At 32.6% G+C, this 22,046-nt stretch overlaps 1 protein-coding gene across 1 annotated transcript in view; it reads left to right on the plus strand.

Annotated features, from left to right (window-relative positions):
* LOC142220573 (uncharacterized) overlaps positions 1-21,752 on the plus strand; it is a 53,547-nt gene extending 31,795 nt beyond the window's left edge. The window contains exons 3-7 of the mRNA XM_075289768.1: positions 13,549-14,615; positions 14,684-14,912; positions 14,977-15,168; positions 18,420-19,883; positions 19,998-21,752. Coding sequence (XP_075145883.1) covers positions 13,549-14,615; positions 14,684-14,912; positions 14,977-15,168; positions 18,420-19,883; positions 19,998-21,586 — 4,541 coding nt within the window. The 3' untranslated portion in view covers positions 21,587-21,752. The remainder of the gene's footprint in view (positions 1-13,548; positions 14,616-14,683; positions 14,913-14,976; positions 15,169-18,419; positions 19,884-19,997) is intronic.
* Positions 21,753-22,046: the final 294 nt, after the last annotated feature.

Consider the following 22,046-nt stretch of genomic DNA (forward strand, 5'->3'; position numbering starts at 1 on the left):
TTTATTTCTGTGGAATTTTTTCTCAAAATTTTATTTCTATAGAATTTATTGTCAAAATTTTATTTCTATAGAAAATTTTCTCACAAAAATTTTTTTATAGAAACTTTTTCCAAAATTATATTTTTATAGAGATTTAACAAAAAAGATTACTAAATTGGGTAGAATTCTACCAACTGTGGCAACCGTGGTGGTAATACAAATTTATATTCAAATTTATATACGTTGCATATTCATGTTTTAAGATAATAAAGAACTTAGAACCATTTTTGTTTAGTAAAATTTTTAAAATTTAACGAAAAATATAGTAGGGGAAATTGTTTGGGAAAGTAGGGAACTTTTTTTGTCCTTGTAGGGTAAACCGAACATTTTCCGTGGCAACATTGACTATGAGCTATAGTCAGATTTTCTTAAATATGCAACTGCGGTTTATCTCCCAGACCTATATGTTACCCCACAAATGCTTATGATTACTAATTCTGTAACGGAGGTTTAGGGTATGATATAGTCGGCCCCGCCCGACTTTCTACTTTACTTACTTGTTTTTTCTGATTCAATCACAAAATTAATTGATCCAATTAATTCTTTAATTGAAATGTCTTCAATCACGAAAATAATAGTATCAATCACAGTTTTAATTGGGCATAAAAAATATTGGATTAAAAATTAATTGATTTGAAAATTTCAATAAATTTTTTAATTGATTCAATTAAAAATTTAATTGATGTTGATTTAAGTGATGTTGATCTGATTCAATCACAAAATTAATTGATCCAATTAATTTTTTAATTGAAATGTCTTCAATCACGAAAATGATATTATCAATCACAGTTTTAATTGGGCAAAAAAAAATATTTGATTAAAAATTAATTGATTTGAAAATTTCATTTAATTTTTTAATTGATTCAATTAAAAATTTAATTGATGTTGATTGCAAAACTCAAATAATTTTTTTAATTAAAAGCGTAACTATTTTCAATTGCTTTCTTATCTGACTTGTTTGAAATAAATTAGCATTTAAAAATTTAAACAATTTCCATCACTTTTTTAACTGACTTACGGCCATTTTCATGTAGCTCCGTTAGGCTTTAACTGCCAGTTAACAGAAAGTAAATTGCATATATCATGTCTCAGGTTAACTTTCACTGAAAAATTTCCGTCAGTTAAGTTCCTAACTGGCCTATAGAATATAAAGGCAAGATGACAGCTTCGTCCATAATACGGTTTAAAAGTTGGTTAGTTAACGGAACACTAACGGAGCTTTATGAAATTGGGGGTTAGTCTATTGAGTTTGATTAAAAAGTTATTTGTATCAATGATTTTTTTAATTAAAAATTGTATAATTTTAAATCATTAACTTAATGATTCTATTTTGATTAAAATGTTAATTATATCAATTAATCTTGAGAATAATTATCTCAAATATTTATCTTTAAAATAGTTAATAATATTGTGTATTGTAATAATTTATTGGGCAATTTAAACTTTAATGTACCATATCGTGTGCTACGTCAACATAAAAGTTTTTATATATGTTAGCTATACACCGAAGTAAATATTCTGACAATGAGCTTTGATAGAATTCAATCGAATTTGTAGTACAGATTTAGATTTTTCGATTCCATTGCGTAATTTTCTAATGAAATTAGATTTAATATATTTTTAGATGTAAGCCATAGTTATATACTGCAATAAATGAAATGAAATTAATGTATTAATTGAAACAAAAGTCAACTACAACCAACTTTTTAATTAGAAATATTTTTTTTCTATGTAATTCGGACAACATTTTCTACAGATTTGACAAAATTTTCTATAGAAATAAAATTTTGACAAATTTTTCTATAGTAATAAAATTATACAATTATTTTTCGAGCTTTATGGACAGATATACACCCTCAAAAAAAAACGCTTCTCTAACATATGTTCCAAACATATTTTGCAGGAAGCACATATATTATTGGATACCGCCGAAACATTAATATGTTTGTTTTATGTGAGCATATTATATGTTTGGAAGCATTTTGAGTCCAAAAATAGTATATGCTTGGAAGAATTCCCCAAAGAAGATTGTGTTCATTCCCTCACATAATTTTCACTTCCACGAAATTTTTTAGTTTTTCGCATCTTTTTCTGTAATACAAATATGTCGGTTTTTTTCAAATGTCTATTCTCTTTGTTCCGAATGTCTATTCTCTTTATTCCGAATACTCTTTCTAACATTCAAATTAAATAATATTTAGACTTAAGCATATTAAATTTTTGGCCTTATCATGAAACAGTTTTACGAAACAACATACAAGCGGTTTCACAGAAATTGCTCTCATTTCATTCTCTCGCTGTGTTATGTTGATACTTTTTAATCAACCCTCCCGGTTTCCATCTCTATTTCTTTCTCTATACTAAGCAGTCCATCTCTCTCTGTCGCTCTCTGAATAAAGTATCACAACATATATATGTTTACTCGAAATTTGTAAATTTATATATGTTTACATTCACACATATTATTTTTATGAAACATTCATGCCCCAAACATAATATATTCTAACATATTAACATATGTGTCCCAAACATTTTGTGTTAGTTTAGGAACATTACATGTTTGCACTTAAATATATTGTGTTTAAAAATTGTGCCCGAAACACATTTTGTTTATATCGGAACATATGAAAAACATATTTTTCTAACAGTGTAGATTAAGGAACATGGTTAATAGAGCCATTGAAAAGAAAACGCCAGATACAAATCTATACACGCCTATACACATGTACAGTCCAGGCGTGTATAGATTTGTATCTGGCGTTTTCTTTTCAATGGCTCTATTAACCATGTTCCTTAATCTATATCTTTCCACACCCTCGAAAAAAAAATCGCTTCTTTAACATATATTCCAAACATATTTTGCAGGAAGCACATATATTATTGGATACTGCCGAAACATTAATATGTTTGTTTTATGTGAACATATTATATGTTTGGAAGCATTTTGAGCCCAAAAATATTATATGCTTGGAAGAATTTTTCCCAAAGACGATTGTGTTCATTGCCTAACATACTCGTAATTTTCACTTCCACGAAATATTATAGTTCTTGGCACCTTTTTCTGTAATATTTAGAATCGAACCGAGAACCATACAGTTTGTAAGCCAACACACTATCCACTGGACTACGTAGCTGTTATAGTCACCAGTAGATAATTATCGTTATAAGTTACATTTATATAGCATAGTTTGCAGCGCCCACGAGCCCATGCAAACATAACATTATTTAACAGAAACATACATTTGTTTGCCACGTGGAGCAGTGGTTAGCATGTCTGCCTTGCATGCAAAGGGTCGTGGGTTCAATCCCTGCTCCGACCGAACAATTTTTTTTTTAATTTACACATTTATATTTATACTATATTAAATTTTTATAATGAAACTTCGAAATGTGGGTTATTAAAGATTTATAGTCAGTAACAGTGCTTGATATAAACGAAATTTACTGATTTTTGGATAAAATATTATTTTTTTATTGCAAAAATAACAATTTTGTAACAAACAACTGTTTTTGGTACAAACCTTTAAAATTTGGAAGGAATTCAAAAACTCTAACAAAAGAAGAACGTGGAGTCGAGTATAAACATACATAAATAATCTTATAATATAAACATAAATTTAGTTAGGCGTGAACAGTTTTTACTAGCATTTAACACCATCGCTGTAAAATGCCTTTTATTTTTCTTTAATAATTCATTTTAAAGAAAAAAACTTTTTAAATTGTTTTAGCTGCAAAACTCGAACTTAATGCCCGCTTTTATATTTGAAGGTGCCCGTCAACTCCTCGTGGACTACTTATTAATAAAGAGGAACTAAACTTTGTTTTTATACATTTTACAGTGTACTTTTTCACTATTTCCTCCTTATTTCATTTTACTGTCCCAACTCTAAAAAGTGTAAAGTGCCCTTTCGTTATTTTTATGAAGACCCCTGATTTCTTTTAACGAACCAAGAAAAAAATTGTGCCCATAGTGCCAAAATGATAAACAAAACACATGTCCACACATACATAAAATGCTGCTCTCAAGGCGAAAACATATGCTGTTTGTTTTTCAAATGTCTATTCTCTTTATTCAAATTAAATAATATTTAGACTTAAGCATTTCAAATTTTTGGCCTTATCATAAAACAGTTTTCCGAAACAACATACAAGCGGTTTCACAGAAATTGTTCTCTTTTGATTCTTTCGCTGTGTTATGTTGATATCTTTCGTCAACTCTCCCGGTTTCCATCTCTATTGCTTTCTCTATACTCTCTCTCTCTCTCTCTCTGTCGCTTTGAATAAAATATCACAATATATGTATGTTTAGTCGAAATTTGTAAATTTATATATGTTTGCATTCACACATATGATTTTTATGAAACATTCATGCCCCAAACATAACATATTCTAATATATTAACATAGATGTCCCAAACATTTTGTGTTAGTTTAGGAACATTACATGTTTGCACTTAAATATATTGAGTTTTAAAATTGTGCCCGAAACACATTTTGTTTATATCGGAACATATGAAAAACATATTTTTCTAACAGTGTAGAAATAAAGTATATAGAAATAAAATGTTGACAACATTGTCTATAGAAATAACATTTTGAAAAAAAATTTTATAAATTTTAGAAATAAAATGTTGACAAAATTTTCTATAGAAATAAAATTTTGACAAAATTTTCTATAGAAATAAAACTTTGACAAAATTTTCTATAAAAATAAAATTTTGACAAAATTTTCTATTGAAATAAAATTTTACAAAATTTTCTATAGAAATAAAATTTTGACAAATTTTTCTATAGAAATATTTTTTTATTGTTGGTTTGTACTTCAATCATATTTGTTGTTTTGATCTCATTGTGTTGACTAAACTACAAGAGTGGGAGCCACGGTGGTGCAATGGTTAGCATGCCCGCCTTGCATACACAAGGTCGTGGGTTCGATTCCTATTTCGACCGAAAACCAAAAAATTTTTCAGCGGTGGATTATCCCACCTCAGTAATGCTGGTGACATTTCTGAGGGTTTCAAAGCTTCTCTAAGTGGTTTCACTGCAATGTGGAACGCCGTTCGGACTGGGCTATAAAAAGGAGGCCCCTTGTCATTGAGCTTAACATGGAATCGGGCAGCACTCAGTGATAAGAGAGAAATTCACCAATGTGGTATCGCAATGGACTGAATAGTCTCAGTGAGCCTGATACATCAGGCTGCCACCTAACCTAACCTAAACTACAAGAGTAGCTTAACCAACAGAGGAAAATAATGTTTGTCAAATTTATTTGGGCAAAGCCCTATAGACTGCAAGATGGTTGGATGGACGCACGTTTCGGAATAACCACATTCCTCATCAGCATCCTCTACTTGCAGCAAAACTATCAACCAATTATCAGAATAAATTCGGGTAGTTCACTAAACCCAAAGTGAACCACACTCGAACCCTCCGAAAAAAGGTTTATTATAGTTGGCCTTTGCCAAAATAAATCTTTATACAATTTTCTACAGACATACAATTTTGGCATAATTTTCTACAGAAATAAAATTTTGACAAAATTTTCTATAGAAATAAGATTTTGGCAAAATTTTCTATAGAAATAAAATGTTGACATAATTTTCTACAGAAATAAAATTTTGACAAAATTTTCTACAGAAATAACATTTTGACAGCATTTTCTATAGAACCAAAATTTTGACAAAATTTTCTATCGCAATAAAATTTTGACATAATTTTCTACAGAAATAAAATGTTGACAAAATTTTCTATAGAACCAAAGTTTTGACAAAATTTTCTATAGAAATAAAATGTTGACATAATTTTCTCCAGAAATAAAATATTGACAAAATTTTCTATAGAACCAAAATTTGGACAAAATTTTCTATCGAAATAAAATGTTGACAAAATTTTCTATAGAACTATAATTTTGAATAAATTTTTTATCGAAATAAAATATACAATTTTGACATAATTTTCTACAGAAATAAAATTTTGACAAAATTTTCTATAGAAATAAAATTTTGAAATAATTTTCTATCGAAATAAAATTTTGACAAAATTGTTTATAGAAATAAAATTTTGAAATATTTTCTGCAGAAATAAAATTTTGCAAAATAATATAAACAACAATTAAATAAAGAAGTAAATTGAAATGTTTCTCTATTCCATGAATTTAAACGTGATTAGGTAAATAAGTAGTTTTTTTAATGAAAAGAAACCAACAAAAAAAGAAATTCACCACGTTTAGTACCACAATGGAGTGATTAATCTAAGTGAGCCTGAATAATGGTATTGGAATAAGGTATTGGAAGGAAAAGCCATATCTTCATTATTATGTTTTTGAACATTCAATTTTTGGCTAGAGAAACGCGTAGCCGTAAATCAAAAATATTGACTATAATTTATTGTATATTACAAATCCTCCAATTACGAAATATTATTCACTTCACCATACCCACCTCATCCAATGTCGTTGCTTTAATATAACAATTTAATTTAATTATAGCTCGCTTTGTAAAACATGTAACTCTCCGTTAGCTTCATTGGTAAATCATTTTATCCAGTCATTCACCGATTCCGCCTAAAGTCGCTTCAAATTATTTCACCAAGTAGAATGGAGAGATATACTTTTGCAACTATTCGAGTATGTATGTATGGATGTATATATGGGTGTGCTGGATGTGTTTGTTAACTTACATAATACCGTTATAAGCTCAGATGCTAGAACTGGATTTCAATTTCGTTTTCATTTTTTATCTCCCGCCTTAGTCATCCGTTCATTCATCCATCCATCCATGGACTGTTGTTCGGTGACCGTGGTCATGGATGGCGCAAGTGTGCGTAGACTAAAATACAGATTGAGAAAGGCAAACAGCATTGTGACTGACGGTGGTCAGTTTCAGTGGAATTTCTTATTACACCATTTTTGGATTGACGACAGCGCGTGATTTCTGTGGCTTTTGCTGACACTTGCTTTCGCTTTCATTTGCTTGGTTATTATAATAAAATATACACGACATACTTGGAAGGGGTTTGTGGTTATAATTAACGTATAATTTTGGGTGGACATGGGAGGAAAAACTGACTGACCAATTGAGTGACATGTGTTAATCAATCGTAGCCATAAATGTTGGCTGCAAAATTTGCAAATTTCTTTTGGTTACCAACCATATGAAGGTGACGATTTTTGTGGGGAATATCCACATGAACCATTATAGAAATTTTCAATTGTAGACTTATTTTGGGATGGGGAAGGTCTTCTGGTTGTTGTTGTAACAGTTTTTTTTATGTGATTTCATCCATTACGATTTGGCACCTCAGCTCGTATCCAGATCAAGGAACTCTGCGAGAAGTATTGGATGTGTCCAGAGTGATATGGTGGTGAATTGGTTGGGTTTAGCTGGACAAGGGAAAAAGTGAAGGTTACAGATGAGAAACACGTCGGATACACTGTTATCAATCACATAAAGGGTGATTCTTTTGAGGTAGGATTTTCATGCATTAGTATTTGACAGATCACGTGGGATTTCAGACATGGTGTCAAAGAGAAAGATGCTCAGTATGCTTTGACATTTCATCATGAATAGACTTACTAACGAGCCACAACGTCGAATTTTCAGTGAATGGGCCCTAGAAAAGTTGGCGGAAAATCCGCTTTTTTATCGACAAATTTTGTTCAGCGATGAGGCTCATTTCTGGTTGAATGGCTACGTAAATAAGCAAAATTGCCGCATTTGGAGTGAAGAGCAACCAGAAGCCGTTCAAGAACTGCCCATGCATCCCGAAAAATGCACTGTTTGGTGTGGTTTGTACGCTGGTGGAATCATTGGACCGTATTTTTTCAAAGATGCTGTTGGACGCAACGTTACGGTGAATGGCGATCGCTATCGTTCGATGCTAACAAACTTTTTGTTGCCAAAAATGGAAGAACTGAACTTGGTTGACATGTGGTTTCAACAAGATGGCGCTACATGCCACACAGCTCGCGATTCTATGGCCAATTTGAGGGAAAACTTCGGAGAACAATTCATCTCAAGAAATGGACCGGTAAGTTGGCCACCAAGATCATGCGATTTGACGCCTTTAGACTATTTTTTGTGGGGCTACGTCAAGTCTAAAGTCTACAGAAATAAGCCAGCAACTATTCCAGCTTTGGAAGACAACATTTCCGAAGAAATTCGGGCTATTCCGGCCGAAATGCTCGAAAAAGTTGCCCAAAATTGGACTTTCCGAATGGACCACCTAAGACGCAGCCGCGGTCAACATTTAAATGAAATTATCTTCAAAAAGTAAATGTCATGGACCAATCTAACGTTTCAAATAAAGAACCGATGAGATTTTGCAAATTTTATGCGTTTTTTTTAAAAAAAAAGTTATCAAGCTCTTAACAAATCACCCTTTATAACATATATAGAAATAGAGGTGACTACACTTGTCTGATCTTAGTTGGGCCAAAACTACTACTGGTCTGTCGCAGGAGGTCTCTTTCCTCCGATGCTATGGGCTGTCGCCGAGCTCCTTGTAGCTTCTCACTATCCTCATGAATCCTGTTCAGGTCTATCTGGTATTCCGTGTGATCTAAAGGCTTTCTTTTGCTACGCTGTATCTTGTGATCTACATGGTGGTTGCTGGATGGTGGTTGCCTATCCCAAAGATGGTGAATTTTCTATAAAAACAAAATTTTGACAAAATTTTCTATTAAAATAAAATTTTGACAACATTTTCTATAAGAATAAAATTTTGACAAAATTTTCTATAAAAACAAAATTTCCTATAAAAATAAAATTTTCACAAAATTTTCTATAATAATAAAATGTTGATAAAATTTTCTTGAGAAATAAAATTTTGATAAATCGATATTTGACAAAATTTTCTATAAAAAGGTTGAACAGTGGCGGAAATATCATCCCACCTTGGGAAACTCGGGGTCTGGGCATTCCATTACGGTTGCCGAAATTGGTAGAATTCTACCAATTATGGGAAATTTTTTACTGATTGGTAGAATTCTTAATATTTTGGTAGATTATGCAAAATATTCCTCTCCACCTAAGAGTACTTCACAAATTTTCCATAGAAAATATTGACAATTTTTTCAATAAAAATAAAATTCTGACAAAATTTTCTTTAGAAATAAAATTTTGACAAAATTCTCTATAAAAATAAAATTTTGGCAAAATTTTCTATAGACCAAAATTGTTGACCAAACTTTCTATAGAAATTAAATTTTGACAAAATTTTCTATAGAAATAAAATTTTGACAAATTTTTCTATAGAAATAAAATTTTGAAAAAAATTCTATAGAAATAAAATTTTGATACAATTTTCTGTAGAAAAAAAAATTTTGACAAATTTTTCTATAGAAATAAATTTTTTCTATAGAAATAAAATTTTGACAAAATTTTCTACAGAAATAAAATTTTGACAAAATTTTCCATAGAAATAAAATTTTGACAAAATTTTCTATAGAAATAAAATTTTGGCAAAATTTTCTATTAAAATAAAATCTTGAAAATTTTTTCTATAAAAATAAAATTTTGACAAAATTTTCTATAGAAATAAAATTTTGACAAAATTTTCTATGGTAATAAACTTTGACAAAATTTTCTGTAGAAATAAAATTTTGACAAAAATTACTATAGAAATATAATTTTGACAAATTTTTTTATAGAAATAAAATTTTGACAAAATTTTCTATAAAATAAAATTTTGACAAAATTTTGTATAAAAATAAAATTTTGACAAAAATTTTCTATAGAAATAAAAAATTCGACACAATTTCCTATAGAAATAAAATTTTGTCATAATTTTCTACAGACATAAAATTTTGACAAAATTTTCTATAGAAATAAAATGTTGACAAAATTTCTTATAATAATAAAAATTTTGGAAAAATTTTCTATAAAAATAAAATCTTGACAATTTTTTCTATAAAAATAAAATTTTGACAAAAGTTTCGATAGAAATAAAATTTTGACAATTCTTTCTATAAAAATAAAATTTTGACAAAATTTTCTATAGAAATAAAATTTTGGCAAAATTTTCTATACAAATAAACTTTTGACAAAATTTTCTATAGGAATAAAATGTTGACAAATTTTTCTATAGAAATAAAATTTTGACAAAATTTTTTATAGAAATAAAATGTTGACAAAATTTTCTACAGAAATAAAATTTTGACGCAATTTCCTATAGAAATAAAATTTTGACATAATTTTCTACAGACATAAAATTTTGACAAAATTGTCTATAGAAATAAAATGTTGAAAATATTTTCTGTAGAAATAAAATTTTGACAAAATTTTCTATAGAAATAATATTTTGACAAAATTTTCTATAGAAATAAAATTTTCTATAGAAATAAATTTTTGTCAAAATTTTCTGTAAAAATACATTTTGACAAAATTTTCTATAGAAATAAAATTTTGGCACATTTTTCTATAGAAATTAAATTTTGACAAAAATTTTCTATAGAAAACATATTTTGACAAAATTTTCTATAGAAATCACATTTTGACAAAATTTTCTATGGAAATAAAATTTTGACACAATTTTCTAAAAAAATAAAATTTTGATACAATTTTCTATAGAAATAAAATTTTAACAAAATTTTCTATAGAAATAAAATTTTGACAAAATTTTCTATAGAAATACAATTTTGATAAATTTTTTATAGAAATAAAATTTTGACAAAATTTTCTATAGAAATAAAATTTTGACAAAATTTTTTATAAAAATAAAATTTTGACAAAATTTTCTCTAGAAATAAAATTTTGACAAAATTTTCTATAGAAATAATATTTTGACAAAATCTTCTACAAAAATAAAATCGTTGCAATTTTTTCCATAAAAATAAAATATTGAAAATTTTTTTTATAAAAATAAAATTTCGACAAAATTTTCTATAGAAATAAAATTTTGATGTAATTTTCTATAAAAATAAATTTTGACAAAATTTTCTATAGAAATAATATTTTGACAAAATATTCTATAGAAATAAAATTTTGCCAAATTTTCTATACAAATAAACTGTTGACAAAATTTTCTATAGGAATAAAATTTTGACAAATTTTTCTATAGAAATAAAATTTTGACAAAATTTTCTATAGAAACAAAATTTTGACCAAATTTTCTATAGAAATAAAATTTAGACAAAATTTTCTATAGAAATAAAATTTTGACAAAATTTTCTATAGAAATAAAATTTTGACAATATTTTCTATAGAAATAAAATTTTGACAAAAAAATTTTGATACAATTTTCTATAGAAATAAAATTTTAACAAAACTTTCTATAGAAATAAAATTTTGAAAATATGTTCTACAGAAATAAAATTTCGACAAAATTTTCTATAGAAATAAAATTTTGATGTAATTTTCTATAAAAATAAATTTTGACAAAATATTCTATAGAAATAATATTTTGACAAAATATTTTATAGAAATAAAATTTTGACAAAATTTTCTATACAAATAAACTGTTGACAAAATTTTCTATAGGAATAAAATTTTGACAAATTTTTGTATAGAAATAAAATTTTGACAAAATTTTCTATTGAAATAAAATTTTGATACAATTTTATATAAAAATAAAATTTTAACAAAATTTTCTATAGAAATAAAGTTTTGACAAAATTTTCTATAGAAATAAAATTTTGACAAAATTTTCTATAAAAATAAAATTTTGACAAAATTTTCTATAGAAATAAAAAATTTTACACAATTTCCTATAGAAATAAAATTTTGTCATAATTTTCTACAGACATAAAATTTTGACAAAATTTTCTATAGGAATAAAATTTTGACAAAATTTTCTATAATAATAAAAATTTTGGAAAAATTTACTATAAAAATAAAATCTTGACAATTTTTTTTATAAAAACAAAATTTTGACAAAAGTTTCAATAGAAATAAAATTTTGACAATTCTTTCTATAAAAATAAAATTTTGACAAAATTTTCTATAGAAAGAAAATTTTGGCAAAATTTTCTATAGAAATAAAATTTTGACAAAATTTTCTACAAAAATAAAATCGTCGCAATATTTTCCATAAAAATAAAATATTGACAATTTTTTTTATAAAAATAAAATATCGACAAAATTTTCTATAGAAATAAAATTTTGATGTAATTTTCTATAAAAATAAATTTTGACAAAATTTTCTATAGAAATAATATTTTGACAAAATATTCTATAGAAATAAAATTTTGACAAAATTTTCTATACAAATAAACTGTTGACAAAATTTTCTATAGGAATAAAATTTTGACAAATTTTTCTATAGAAATAAAATTTTGACAAAATTTTCTATTGAAATAAAATTTTGACAAAATTTTCTATTGAAATAAAATTTTGACAAAATTTTCTATAGAAAAAAAATTTTGACAAAATTTTCTATAGAAATAAAATTTTGACAAAATTTTCTATAGAAATAAATTGTTTCTATAGAAATAAAATTTTGATACAATTTTCTACAGAAATAAAATTTTAACAAAATTTTCTATAGAAATAAAATTTTGATGTAATTTTCTATAAAAATAAATTTTGAAAAAATTTTCTATAGAAATAATATTTTGACAAAATATTCTATAGAAATAAAATTTTGACAAAATTTTCTATAGAAATAATATTTTGACAAAATTTTCTATAGGAATAAAATTTTGACAAATTTTTCTATAGAAATAAAATTTTGACAAAATTTTCTATTGAAATAAAATTTTGATACAATTTTATATAAAAATAAAATTTTAACAAAATTTTCTATAGAAATAAAATTTTGACAAAATTTTCTACAGATATAAAATTTGGTACAATTTTCTATAGAAATAAAATTTTGATACAATTTTTTATAAATATATATTTTTTTTAGTTGTTGTATAGTTGACCTTTTAGTATAATTATTTGTAGAGTTTGTAAGGCTTGAGGTCATGTACTAATAAAACAAAATAAAATCTTATTTTTTTTATAGTGTTTTATTTTTGTTTTCTTTCCAATATTTCGAACACCATCGTTGTCCGTCTTCAGGGAAATTCACTTTAACAAAAGAAAGACAAATTTTTAACACAAATTAACCAAACAAAAAGACAATTGTATAGTTTTTGTAATAACTAATATGAAATTTTCATTTTGAAACTGGTGGTCCTGTTGTGACTTGCTCGCCACTACGTTTGAATTTACACTAAAAGCTATTTCTTTTTACTATATTTCTTAACTAAATTTCTATATATATGCGCACAATGGTCCGTGTCAGTCTTATAATTTATTCTTTTTTCTGTCGGTACATTTAAAATTATGACAATTTTGTTTTTATAGAAATAAAATTTTGAGAAAATTTTCTATAAAAATAAAATTTTGACAAAATTTTCTTTAGAAATAAAATTTTGATAAAGGATCTCAGACTAGTCTAGATGTTGAAAAATAGAGAATCACATGGTGCTATAACGATATATGTGGAGCGTCCATTCAGAATCGCAAAGTCGGTTTACTTAACCAAACAATCCTGAATTAATTTATTTTCTCTACTTTCTTTGTAGCTAATTTGACAGCATGCCAACATTTACGACGTTCGGTTAACCGTAGATCAAAATCCTTGAGAGTACGGGTGCCAAGATGTAATAAATCTGGACAATTTGAAGAGATTCAATGCATGAATTCGAAACGAGGTGAAGATTGCTGGTGTGTTGATGAATATGGTGTGGAAATACCCGGTACAAGAAATGCCAGTAAAAAGGAGGTGCAATGTAAAGAACCTGACCATTGCCCAGCTTCAGCTTGTAGAATGTTTTGTCCTGCCGGATTTGCTCGAGATCCCGTAACAGGTTGTACCCAGTGTCGTTGTCGTGACCCTTGTGAGGGTCATAATTGTCCCAATGGACAATCGTGTCAATTGGTTGATGTTAAGTGTAAAACGGAACCTTGTCCCCCAGTGCCAACATGCAAGAAGGCACGTTCTTTGGGAAATTTCTGTCCAGCAGGCCTACCGTTAGCTATTGAAGATGGCACTACAAATATGAGACCATTCCTATGTGGCATAGAAGAGGGTAAGCCACAGTGCCCTCCCCTGTATCAATGTATGGTTGAAGGAGGAAATGACTACGGTGTCTGTTGTCCAAGTGCTTTAAGGTTTAATAAGCCTGGAATATGTCCTGCCCCTGAGACAGAACAATATAGTCCCAGTACAGGTCACATGTGCGGAACACCCTGTACCCATGATCTGGAATGTCCTCATATGGCCAAGTGTTGCTTCACCTCTGGATGCCAATACAATTGTCAACAACCTCACAATGTTACGAATTGCCAACAAGTCAAGGCCATGTCGGAAATTCTGAGTATCAATGAACGTGAGGGAAGAGGCTATGTTCCTGACTGTAGTGGACCGAATAGTATGTTTTCACCTCGTCAATGTTCACGTAATGGTTTGGTATGCTGGTGTGTGGATCCTCGCACAGGCCACAAGATCAGTGGTAGTATGGGGGCGGCGAATGCAGTCAATTGTGAGGGCTGGGAGAATATGATAAGCCGCTCGGAAATGGGTCGAAGTTTCAGCGAAAATAAATGTGATACCAATATTTGTGCGGCGGTATGCGAGTATGGTTTCAAGGTGAGTTATGGAATTTTCCTATAAATTATTTCTCATATATCCCCTACGTTCTCTTCTCCCTTCTCCAGAATGATCACAATAATTGTCCGACTTGTGAATGTTCCGAACCTTGTGATGGTTTCCAATGTCCCATTGGTTCTCAATGTGAAGTTGCCACAGATCCCATGTGTAAATCAGGATCAGCTCTATGCGCATCTTGGCCAGTCTGTAAACCAACGCTGGCCTATTCAAATCCTTGTGAAGTAGGCACTCCTTTGGTGGACAATGTTACAAGTGAAGTAATGTTCTGTCATAAGGGTAAGTAAATCCAAAACTTCTGAATTCAGTCCACTGTTATTTATCTTTATCCATTTCATTGAAGAGCGTCAAGATTATGGCCGAGAAATTCAGTCATTTTTTGATCCTGAACCGGAATATGAAACATCACGTGCCATGTCTAACAAAATTATGTGCCCCAACGATTATGTGTGTACTAAACTTCGTGGAGAAACGGAGAGTGTCTGCTGTCCCATACAAGTGAATGAGGGACAAAAGGAAGGTCATCAACAGACAAGTAAGTTTATTGGATCTTGGAAATATTGAGGGAAATAATAATGGGCAAAATTATGGTCCGTAGTTAAGCACTGTAGATGAACTAGATATTGGAATCGTTGGAGGCGACAGTAGTTTGCTAAGAAAGTAAGACATGTTTCCGTATGACAATAGGTTAGGTTAGGTATTGGTGCAGCTCCTTATTTTAGGCTCACTTAGACTATACAGTCCTTTGTAATAAAACAATTCTCTCTTATCAATGAGTGCTGGCCAACAAAAGTCCTCCCTTCTTTAGCCGATTCCGAACGGCATTTTCCATAAAACACTTAGAGAAGCTTTGATGCACTCAGAAATATCACCAGCATTACGGAGAGGGGATAATGCATCGTTGAAAAACTTCTTGGTGTTTGGTTGGGGATTGAACCCATGACCCTTTGTATTAACCATTGCCCCACGCTGGCTCACATTGGCGATTGGGAAGGGCATACAGCAAGACCTAGCGATTCTTGGACGGCATCAGGGAATTTCCTGGATTCTCTACGATCTTTCAAATAAATGTCATATAAGGGTTCCAGAACCAAAACTAGTGAACTAGTGCTGTGAACGACCCGTGTAATTCAAGATAAGTAGATGGCTCTGTAGGCCGAAAGTCTGTCTGTACTTCGAACCAATACTGTGATCGTCCCGCTAGGAAAGACTGGATGTGGTAGCTAACCTAACATGATCCACATTACGTCTGGAAGTAATTCGGGGACGAATCACGACACTCTAGTCTACAATATTAACCAAATCCGGGATAGAGATTTCAATTCCCTAAGTTATGAATGAAGCAAACTCTGGCGAGACGGCGTCACTGGATTCTCTACCATCTCAAATAAAAGTCAGATGAGGAAACCAGGGCCACTGTTACGGAAATTGTGTAATTTAAGGTAGGTAGATGGCTATATAGACCGAAATCTTAGTGTTGTGAATATCTCGCTAGGGAATGCTATAGGTGGTAGCTCTGATCTACATTACCTCTGGAAGCGATTCGGGGGTGATACTAAAGAAATCACGATTCTCTAGGTTACAGCATTAACCGAATCCGGGATAGAGATTGCAAACTCTGGCGATACGGCATTAGGGGGATTCTCTAAGATCGGCCAAATAATAGTCAGATGATGGTTCCGGGACCATTGCTACGGAAATTACGTAATTCTAGGTAGATGGCTCTGTAGACCGAAAGCCTTTCTCTACATCGGACTAGTGCTGTTAATGTCCCGCTAAGAAAGACTGCAGAGGTGGCGCTGATCCTACATCCTGGAAGCAATACGGAGGTGATACTAAAGAAATCGCGACACTCTAGGCTACAATCTGAACCGAGTCCGCGATAGAGATTTCGATTCCCTAGGTTATGAATTAAGTAAACTCTGGCGCGACGGCGTCAGGAAATTCACCGGATTCTCTACGATCTTTCAAATAAAAGTCAGATAATGGTTCCAGAACCATTGCTACGGAAATTGTGTTATTCAAGGATGGCTCTGTAAACCGAAAGCCTTTTTGTACTTCGAAGTAGTGCTCTGAACGTCACGCTAGGGAAAACTGGAGAGGTGGCTCTGGTCTACATTCCATCTGGAAGCAATTCGGGGGCGATACTTAACAAATCACGAAGGCTGCAGCGAAGGCTAACCGAGTCCGGAATAGAGATTGCTCTAGATTATGAAGGAAAGCACACTCTGGCGACAAGGAAGTTCGAACTCGTATATGTTACGAATGCTACACTTCCAGTATCGCAGTTGAGGGGACCAGGGATGGACTTCCAAGGCCTAATGGTCTTGATTACCTAGCTCTGTAGACCACAAGATGCCACTTTTTATACTGCGGTCAGATCCAGCACGTCCTCATCGCGGCTCTAGATTATTTCCGAGCGGCACTCAGACGTGATCAACGACTCGTGAATAGAAACTTATTTGCCCAGCTTATGGATTACAGCAAAGACTTTAAAGGGAATACATTGTACTAGTTGCGAACGTCTCGCTTTCTCTCTCTGACCAGAGATGGTCTGTATCAAACTTTTTTAGGTTTGTGACTGTCGCAAAGTTGTAAACATCGTAAACGTCACATATGCGTCGTAAATGTAGAAAAAGTACCAAAAGTCGCAAACTCAAAATACTTTAGTCGCGTCAGCTAGGCAGCGAATTCGATGATATCCAAGACAATGGTATGTGCGAAGAAGTTTCAATTCTTAGGAATGTTCACAATATTCGGTTTTAGTCTCCACATTTTTCCTATTGCCTTTTGCACGAGTACAGGGTAACCGTGGATTTTCTCGTCCTTTCTTGGCTTTATGTTCAGTCTCCTGTCCAATATAACCCCAAGGTATTTTGCACACTCACCAAAGGGAATTTTTAAGAAAATAGGCTTGACCATGGGAAAACTTTCACAAATTTCTGCAGAAACTCACAGCGAATGCTGTCAAACTAAATTAAAAAATGTTCAGGATTTCTTCTATTCAAAATTTGGTTTTCTACAGTAGATTTACGACTTTTGCGACATACGTATTATATCGTCGCAAAAGTCACAGTTTGTGACAGGCCAACCCTGTCTCTGACTCCATAGCACTTCTCTAGGTTAGGAAGCAAATAATCGCGACTACAATGATGGCATTCTCATAAAAATATCTTCGGAAGCAAAGTCTCGCGGTAGAGTGATCATACTATGTAAGGATCAGGGATTCGGTTCCAGCAAAGATGTCACTCTTTGCGACAAGAGATATGGAACTCGAATAAGTTACAAACACATATATTCCTACGCATATAACATTCATTCTCACAAAAATAGGGTCGGAAGGAAAGTCTCGTGGTAGAGTAATCACACTCTAGGCAAAGATAACGGATTCGGTTGCAGCAAAGATCTCACTTTTTGGGACAAGATAGATTACGAACGCCTATATTCTCCTGTTGCAGGACGGAAACAAAAATTCGCTCCTTAAATGCTCCTATGATACAAGGAGGCAAATTTTCAGAACTAGAGAGATCACGCTCTTGTAGGTAATGGATGCGGGTTTGGGAAAAGTTTCACTCCTTGTGAGAATGTGCTTCTCTACATTAAGGATAGCTAGCGACTAGAAGAATCGTATTATTCAAGGTCTTGCGGTTTGTATATATTGTACACCTACTTAATGATTGGAATAATTTAATACATCCAATGTTTCTATATTTCTATATAATTTAATACATCCAATGTTTCTATATTTCATTCTATATATCTATTCTTTCTCTCTTCTCCATCTAGTGTGTGAATACCTTCGTGACTTTTCGCAGCGCATGGAAGGCACAGAAGAAGGTATGAAATTGGCTCTACCAACGCCACGTTGCACGGACGAAGGCAATTATCAGAGTCGTCAATGTGCATATCGTAAAATCAAGGTTACACGGGCAGAACAACGAAAAATACTCGAAGAGAACACCATACGGCGCATGCGTATGCTTCTGGCTGGCAATAACCGGCCCAAACGTAGTAAACGTAATACGGAACGCCTAAAACTCTATCGCGTCGATGATAGTCTACTTAAGGTACAAGTGGCTGCTCCAGTAATGGGTCGTAATGCCAAAGTCATAGATATGGGCCCAAATCGTGATCAAAATATGGCTGGACAATTATTCGAGACGGACTTCAAGAAAGTGGTACCAGCACCAAAACGACCCATCAATGATGAGGAGATCACTGAATTGGATGTTGAGGAATGTTGGTGCGTGGACAATTTCGGTACAGAAATACCACGTTCTCGAGGATTTAATGTCACAGATGAGTCGTGCGATCAATTGCGAAATGAAATCGATTGTTTGGATCTAACTTGTCGAATGGGCTGTGAATACGGATTCAATTTGGATCCCATAACTCGCTGTCCCGCTTGTCAGTGCCGTGATCCATGCCAGGATGTCATTTGTGGTGAGAATGAGGAATGTCGAATTGTGGAGGTGTCTTGTGATGAGGAATATTGTGCACCGGTTCCTGCATGTCTAGCGCGAAAACCAGGACAATGTCCCTACCTAGTGCCACCAGGTCCAGACAATGTTGATACCAATGCTTGTGCCTATGAATGTCGTACAGATTCCCATTGTGAAGGCGCGAAACGATGCTGTTCCAATGGATGTGGAACTCAATGTGTTTTGCCACAAATGAAAACGGCATGTCAACATTTGCAGTCTATACAAATGCATCAGTCATCGGAGCTGGGTATTCCCGTAAAGAAAATGAATATTTCATTGTGTGATATGGAAACGGGAGAATGGAAGCAAGTGCAATGTTCACCCAATGGTTATTGCTGGTGCGTGAATGAACAGGGTCAGGAGTTGAATGGAACTCGCGTCAAAGGTTCGAATCCCGTGTGTGTAGAGAACTCAGCATACCAATGTCAGCAATTGAGCTGTAATTCTACAAGGGAATGTGAGGCGGGCTACAAGGTAGATGAAAATGGTTGCCAGACTTGTGAATGTCGGGACTTCTGTGCCGAAATCAATTGTGCTGCTGGAGAAGACTGTCAATTGATTAATGTGGAATGTGTTGACCGACCATGTCCCAAAATGCCAATTTGTGTACCAAGGAGAGAATCATTGTGCCCTGAGGGTAACCCTCTGAAACAAGCTGGCGTAGAGATTAGTTGTGGTCCCCATAGTGATAATGAATCGTGTCCCAGTTCTCATACCTGTCAACTTAATCCCGTTACAAATCGAGGAGTGTGCTGTACCAAAACAAGTAAGTTGAAATATATCCCTTAGCGGTAAACCTAAATTGGAGGATATTCGTATGCGCCCCAATTCAGGTTCTGTCGTCAGACATTGTTGTATTAATCAAATTTCTTTTTTGTAGGAGATGTATGTTTCGAGTCCATGGACCATTCATGTTTAGCCAAGGATTCGGCAGTGCAAAATGCCACTCGTTATCGCTTTAACCCCAAAGCCAATCGCTGCGTGGCCGTCATCATTGATCTACAGGGCAGTAGTTGCCAAACTAAAAACCTTTTCCATAGCGAATCGGCTTGTAATTCCGTTTGTCCAGCCCTAACCCAATGTGAAAGATTGAAACTGAAGAACACTTTGGCAGCTCAGAGGACAGGCCACTCATCGGTGTGGTTTAAACCTCGTTGTGATCCAATTACAGGTCATTGGAGTCCGGTTCAATGTTTGGGAAAACAACCCGATTTAAATGGTTTAAGTGTGCCCTTGGATCAGCCTCCTTCGCCCTATGGTGTGTGTTGGTGTGCCGATAAGAAGGGGGCTCCTCTAAAGGGTTCCCTTACCCGTGACATAGAACCAGTGTGCAATAGTCGCCAAGGCAGAAAATTTATGCAACAAGACTCAGATGAATTTGTGGTAATGGAAGAACTCATACGACAGATGACAGTGCTGACAGATTTTGATAATTTCTTGGACTCGGAGGAAGAGCAAGGAAAGCAAACTATAGAATTTGATGAAATAGAACCTAGGACTCATAGAATGGGAGATATACTCTTGGATAAAGAAATTGCATCGACGACAACTGCAAGCTCTTCAACCGGCGATGAACATCCCATTGAATTAACCAATTCCCTATTGGATTCTCAATTGGTTGTGGATTCGGTAAAACCTATTCACATAAAAACCACACGTTGTCGGTCCTTAGCTCAAAGTGCCCCATTCCCAGTATCATGCGATGAAAATGGAGCCTTCAGTCCCATCCAATGTAATAAGAAATACTGTTGGTGTGTAGATTCTGCCGGCAATCAATTGGACTCTTCGCCCATGTTTGAAAAAGGCGAACACAACTGTACGCCCACACCCATATCAAAGGTGGTAGTTGAAATGCATTTACAAAATAACACAGGCACAACGGTGCACAATGTCTATGATGTGATTCGCAATGAATTAAATCAATTGCTCGGGCGCCAAGTGGAAAATCTTCGGGTCCAAGAGTATCCCGATGGAACTGCCCTAGTACATTTCGAGCTGCATCATGAAGATAAAATCGATGTGGCCTTTGCCATTGAGACCACCATTACTAGTGGTGATTTTAAATTAGCCTCCGGTCATTATAGCACCGATATAACTCGTACCCAATTCATACATCGTCGCGAAGAACTGCCCACATATGCCAAAGTAGTGACATCGCATGAGGGCACCATTCAATTAGTCCTCTTCATAACGGCCACTTGCACCACTCTCCTGATTTGTGTATTTGTGGTCTATATCATGTTGAAGAGAGGCAAGGAGAAAGTTGCCTTCTATGAGAATGCCACAGCGGTGTCTGGTGGTGGTGGTCCTCCACCACCCTACCATTCGACGAAATCAAATTTAGCCAATGATCCAGAATTTGCTTCGCCGATATTTGTCCTAAGTCCCGAACATGATTTGGAAAGTATTCGACCTCCCTTAGAAAATATTATTAAGAGTAAAAATCAGACCTCGGCGAAATCGTACTGAATAATTGTGCTCTTTTTCTTATGGAGAATTTTTCTTTTAGTGTATAGACAAAAATATCGAAGGTTGTTGTGATCTTCATGCTAATTGTTTGTTTTTATATATTTGTAAATATTTTTTATATTATTAAATTTATTATTATTATTATTTTAGATTAAACACTCACACAGACAAATATGAAATTGTTAATTTTATTTCGGGGGGAGCGGAGCACTCGCTACCTCTTGCGAAAAGCTATATCTTATTCCGGGATTAGATAAGAACAAGTACATACAGCAGTAAGTTCGGCCGGGCCGAATCTTAAATACCCACCACCATGAATCAAATATTATAGTTTCCCTTCAAATTTCAGGGGAGTGTGATGACCGATATTCTCCCAAGTAACTACGGTTTCTATAAGCCCAAAAAGTAAAATCGGGAGATCGGTATATATGGGGGCTGTATCAAAACTTGGACCGATACT

Source organism: Haematobia irritans, chromosome 1 (assembly GCF_050003625.1).
Source record: "Haematobia irritans isolate KBUSLIRL chromosome 1, ASM5000362v1, whole genome shotgun sequence".
NCBI classification, from domain to species: Eukaryota; Metazoa; Arthropoda; class Insecta; order Diptera; family Muscidae; genus Haematobia; species Haematobia irritans.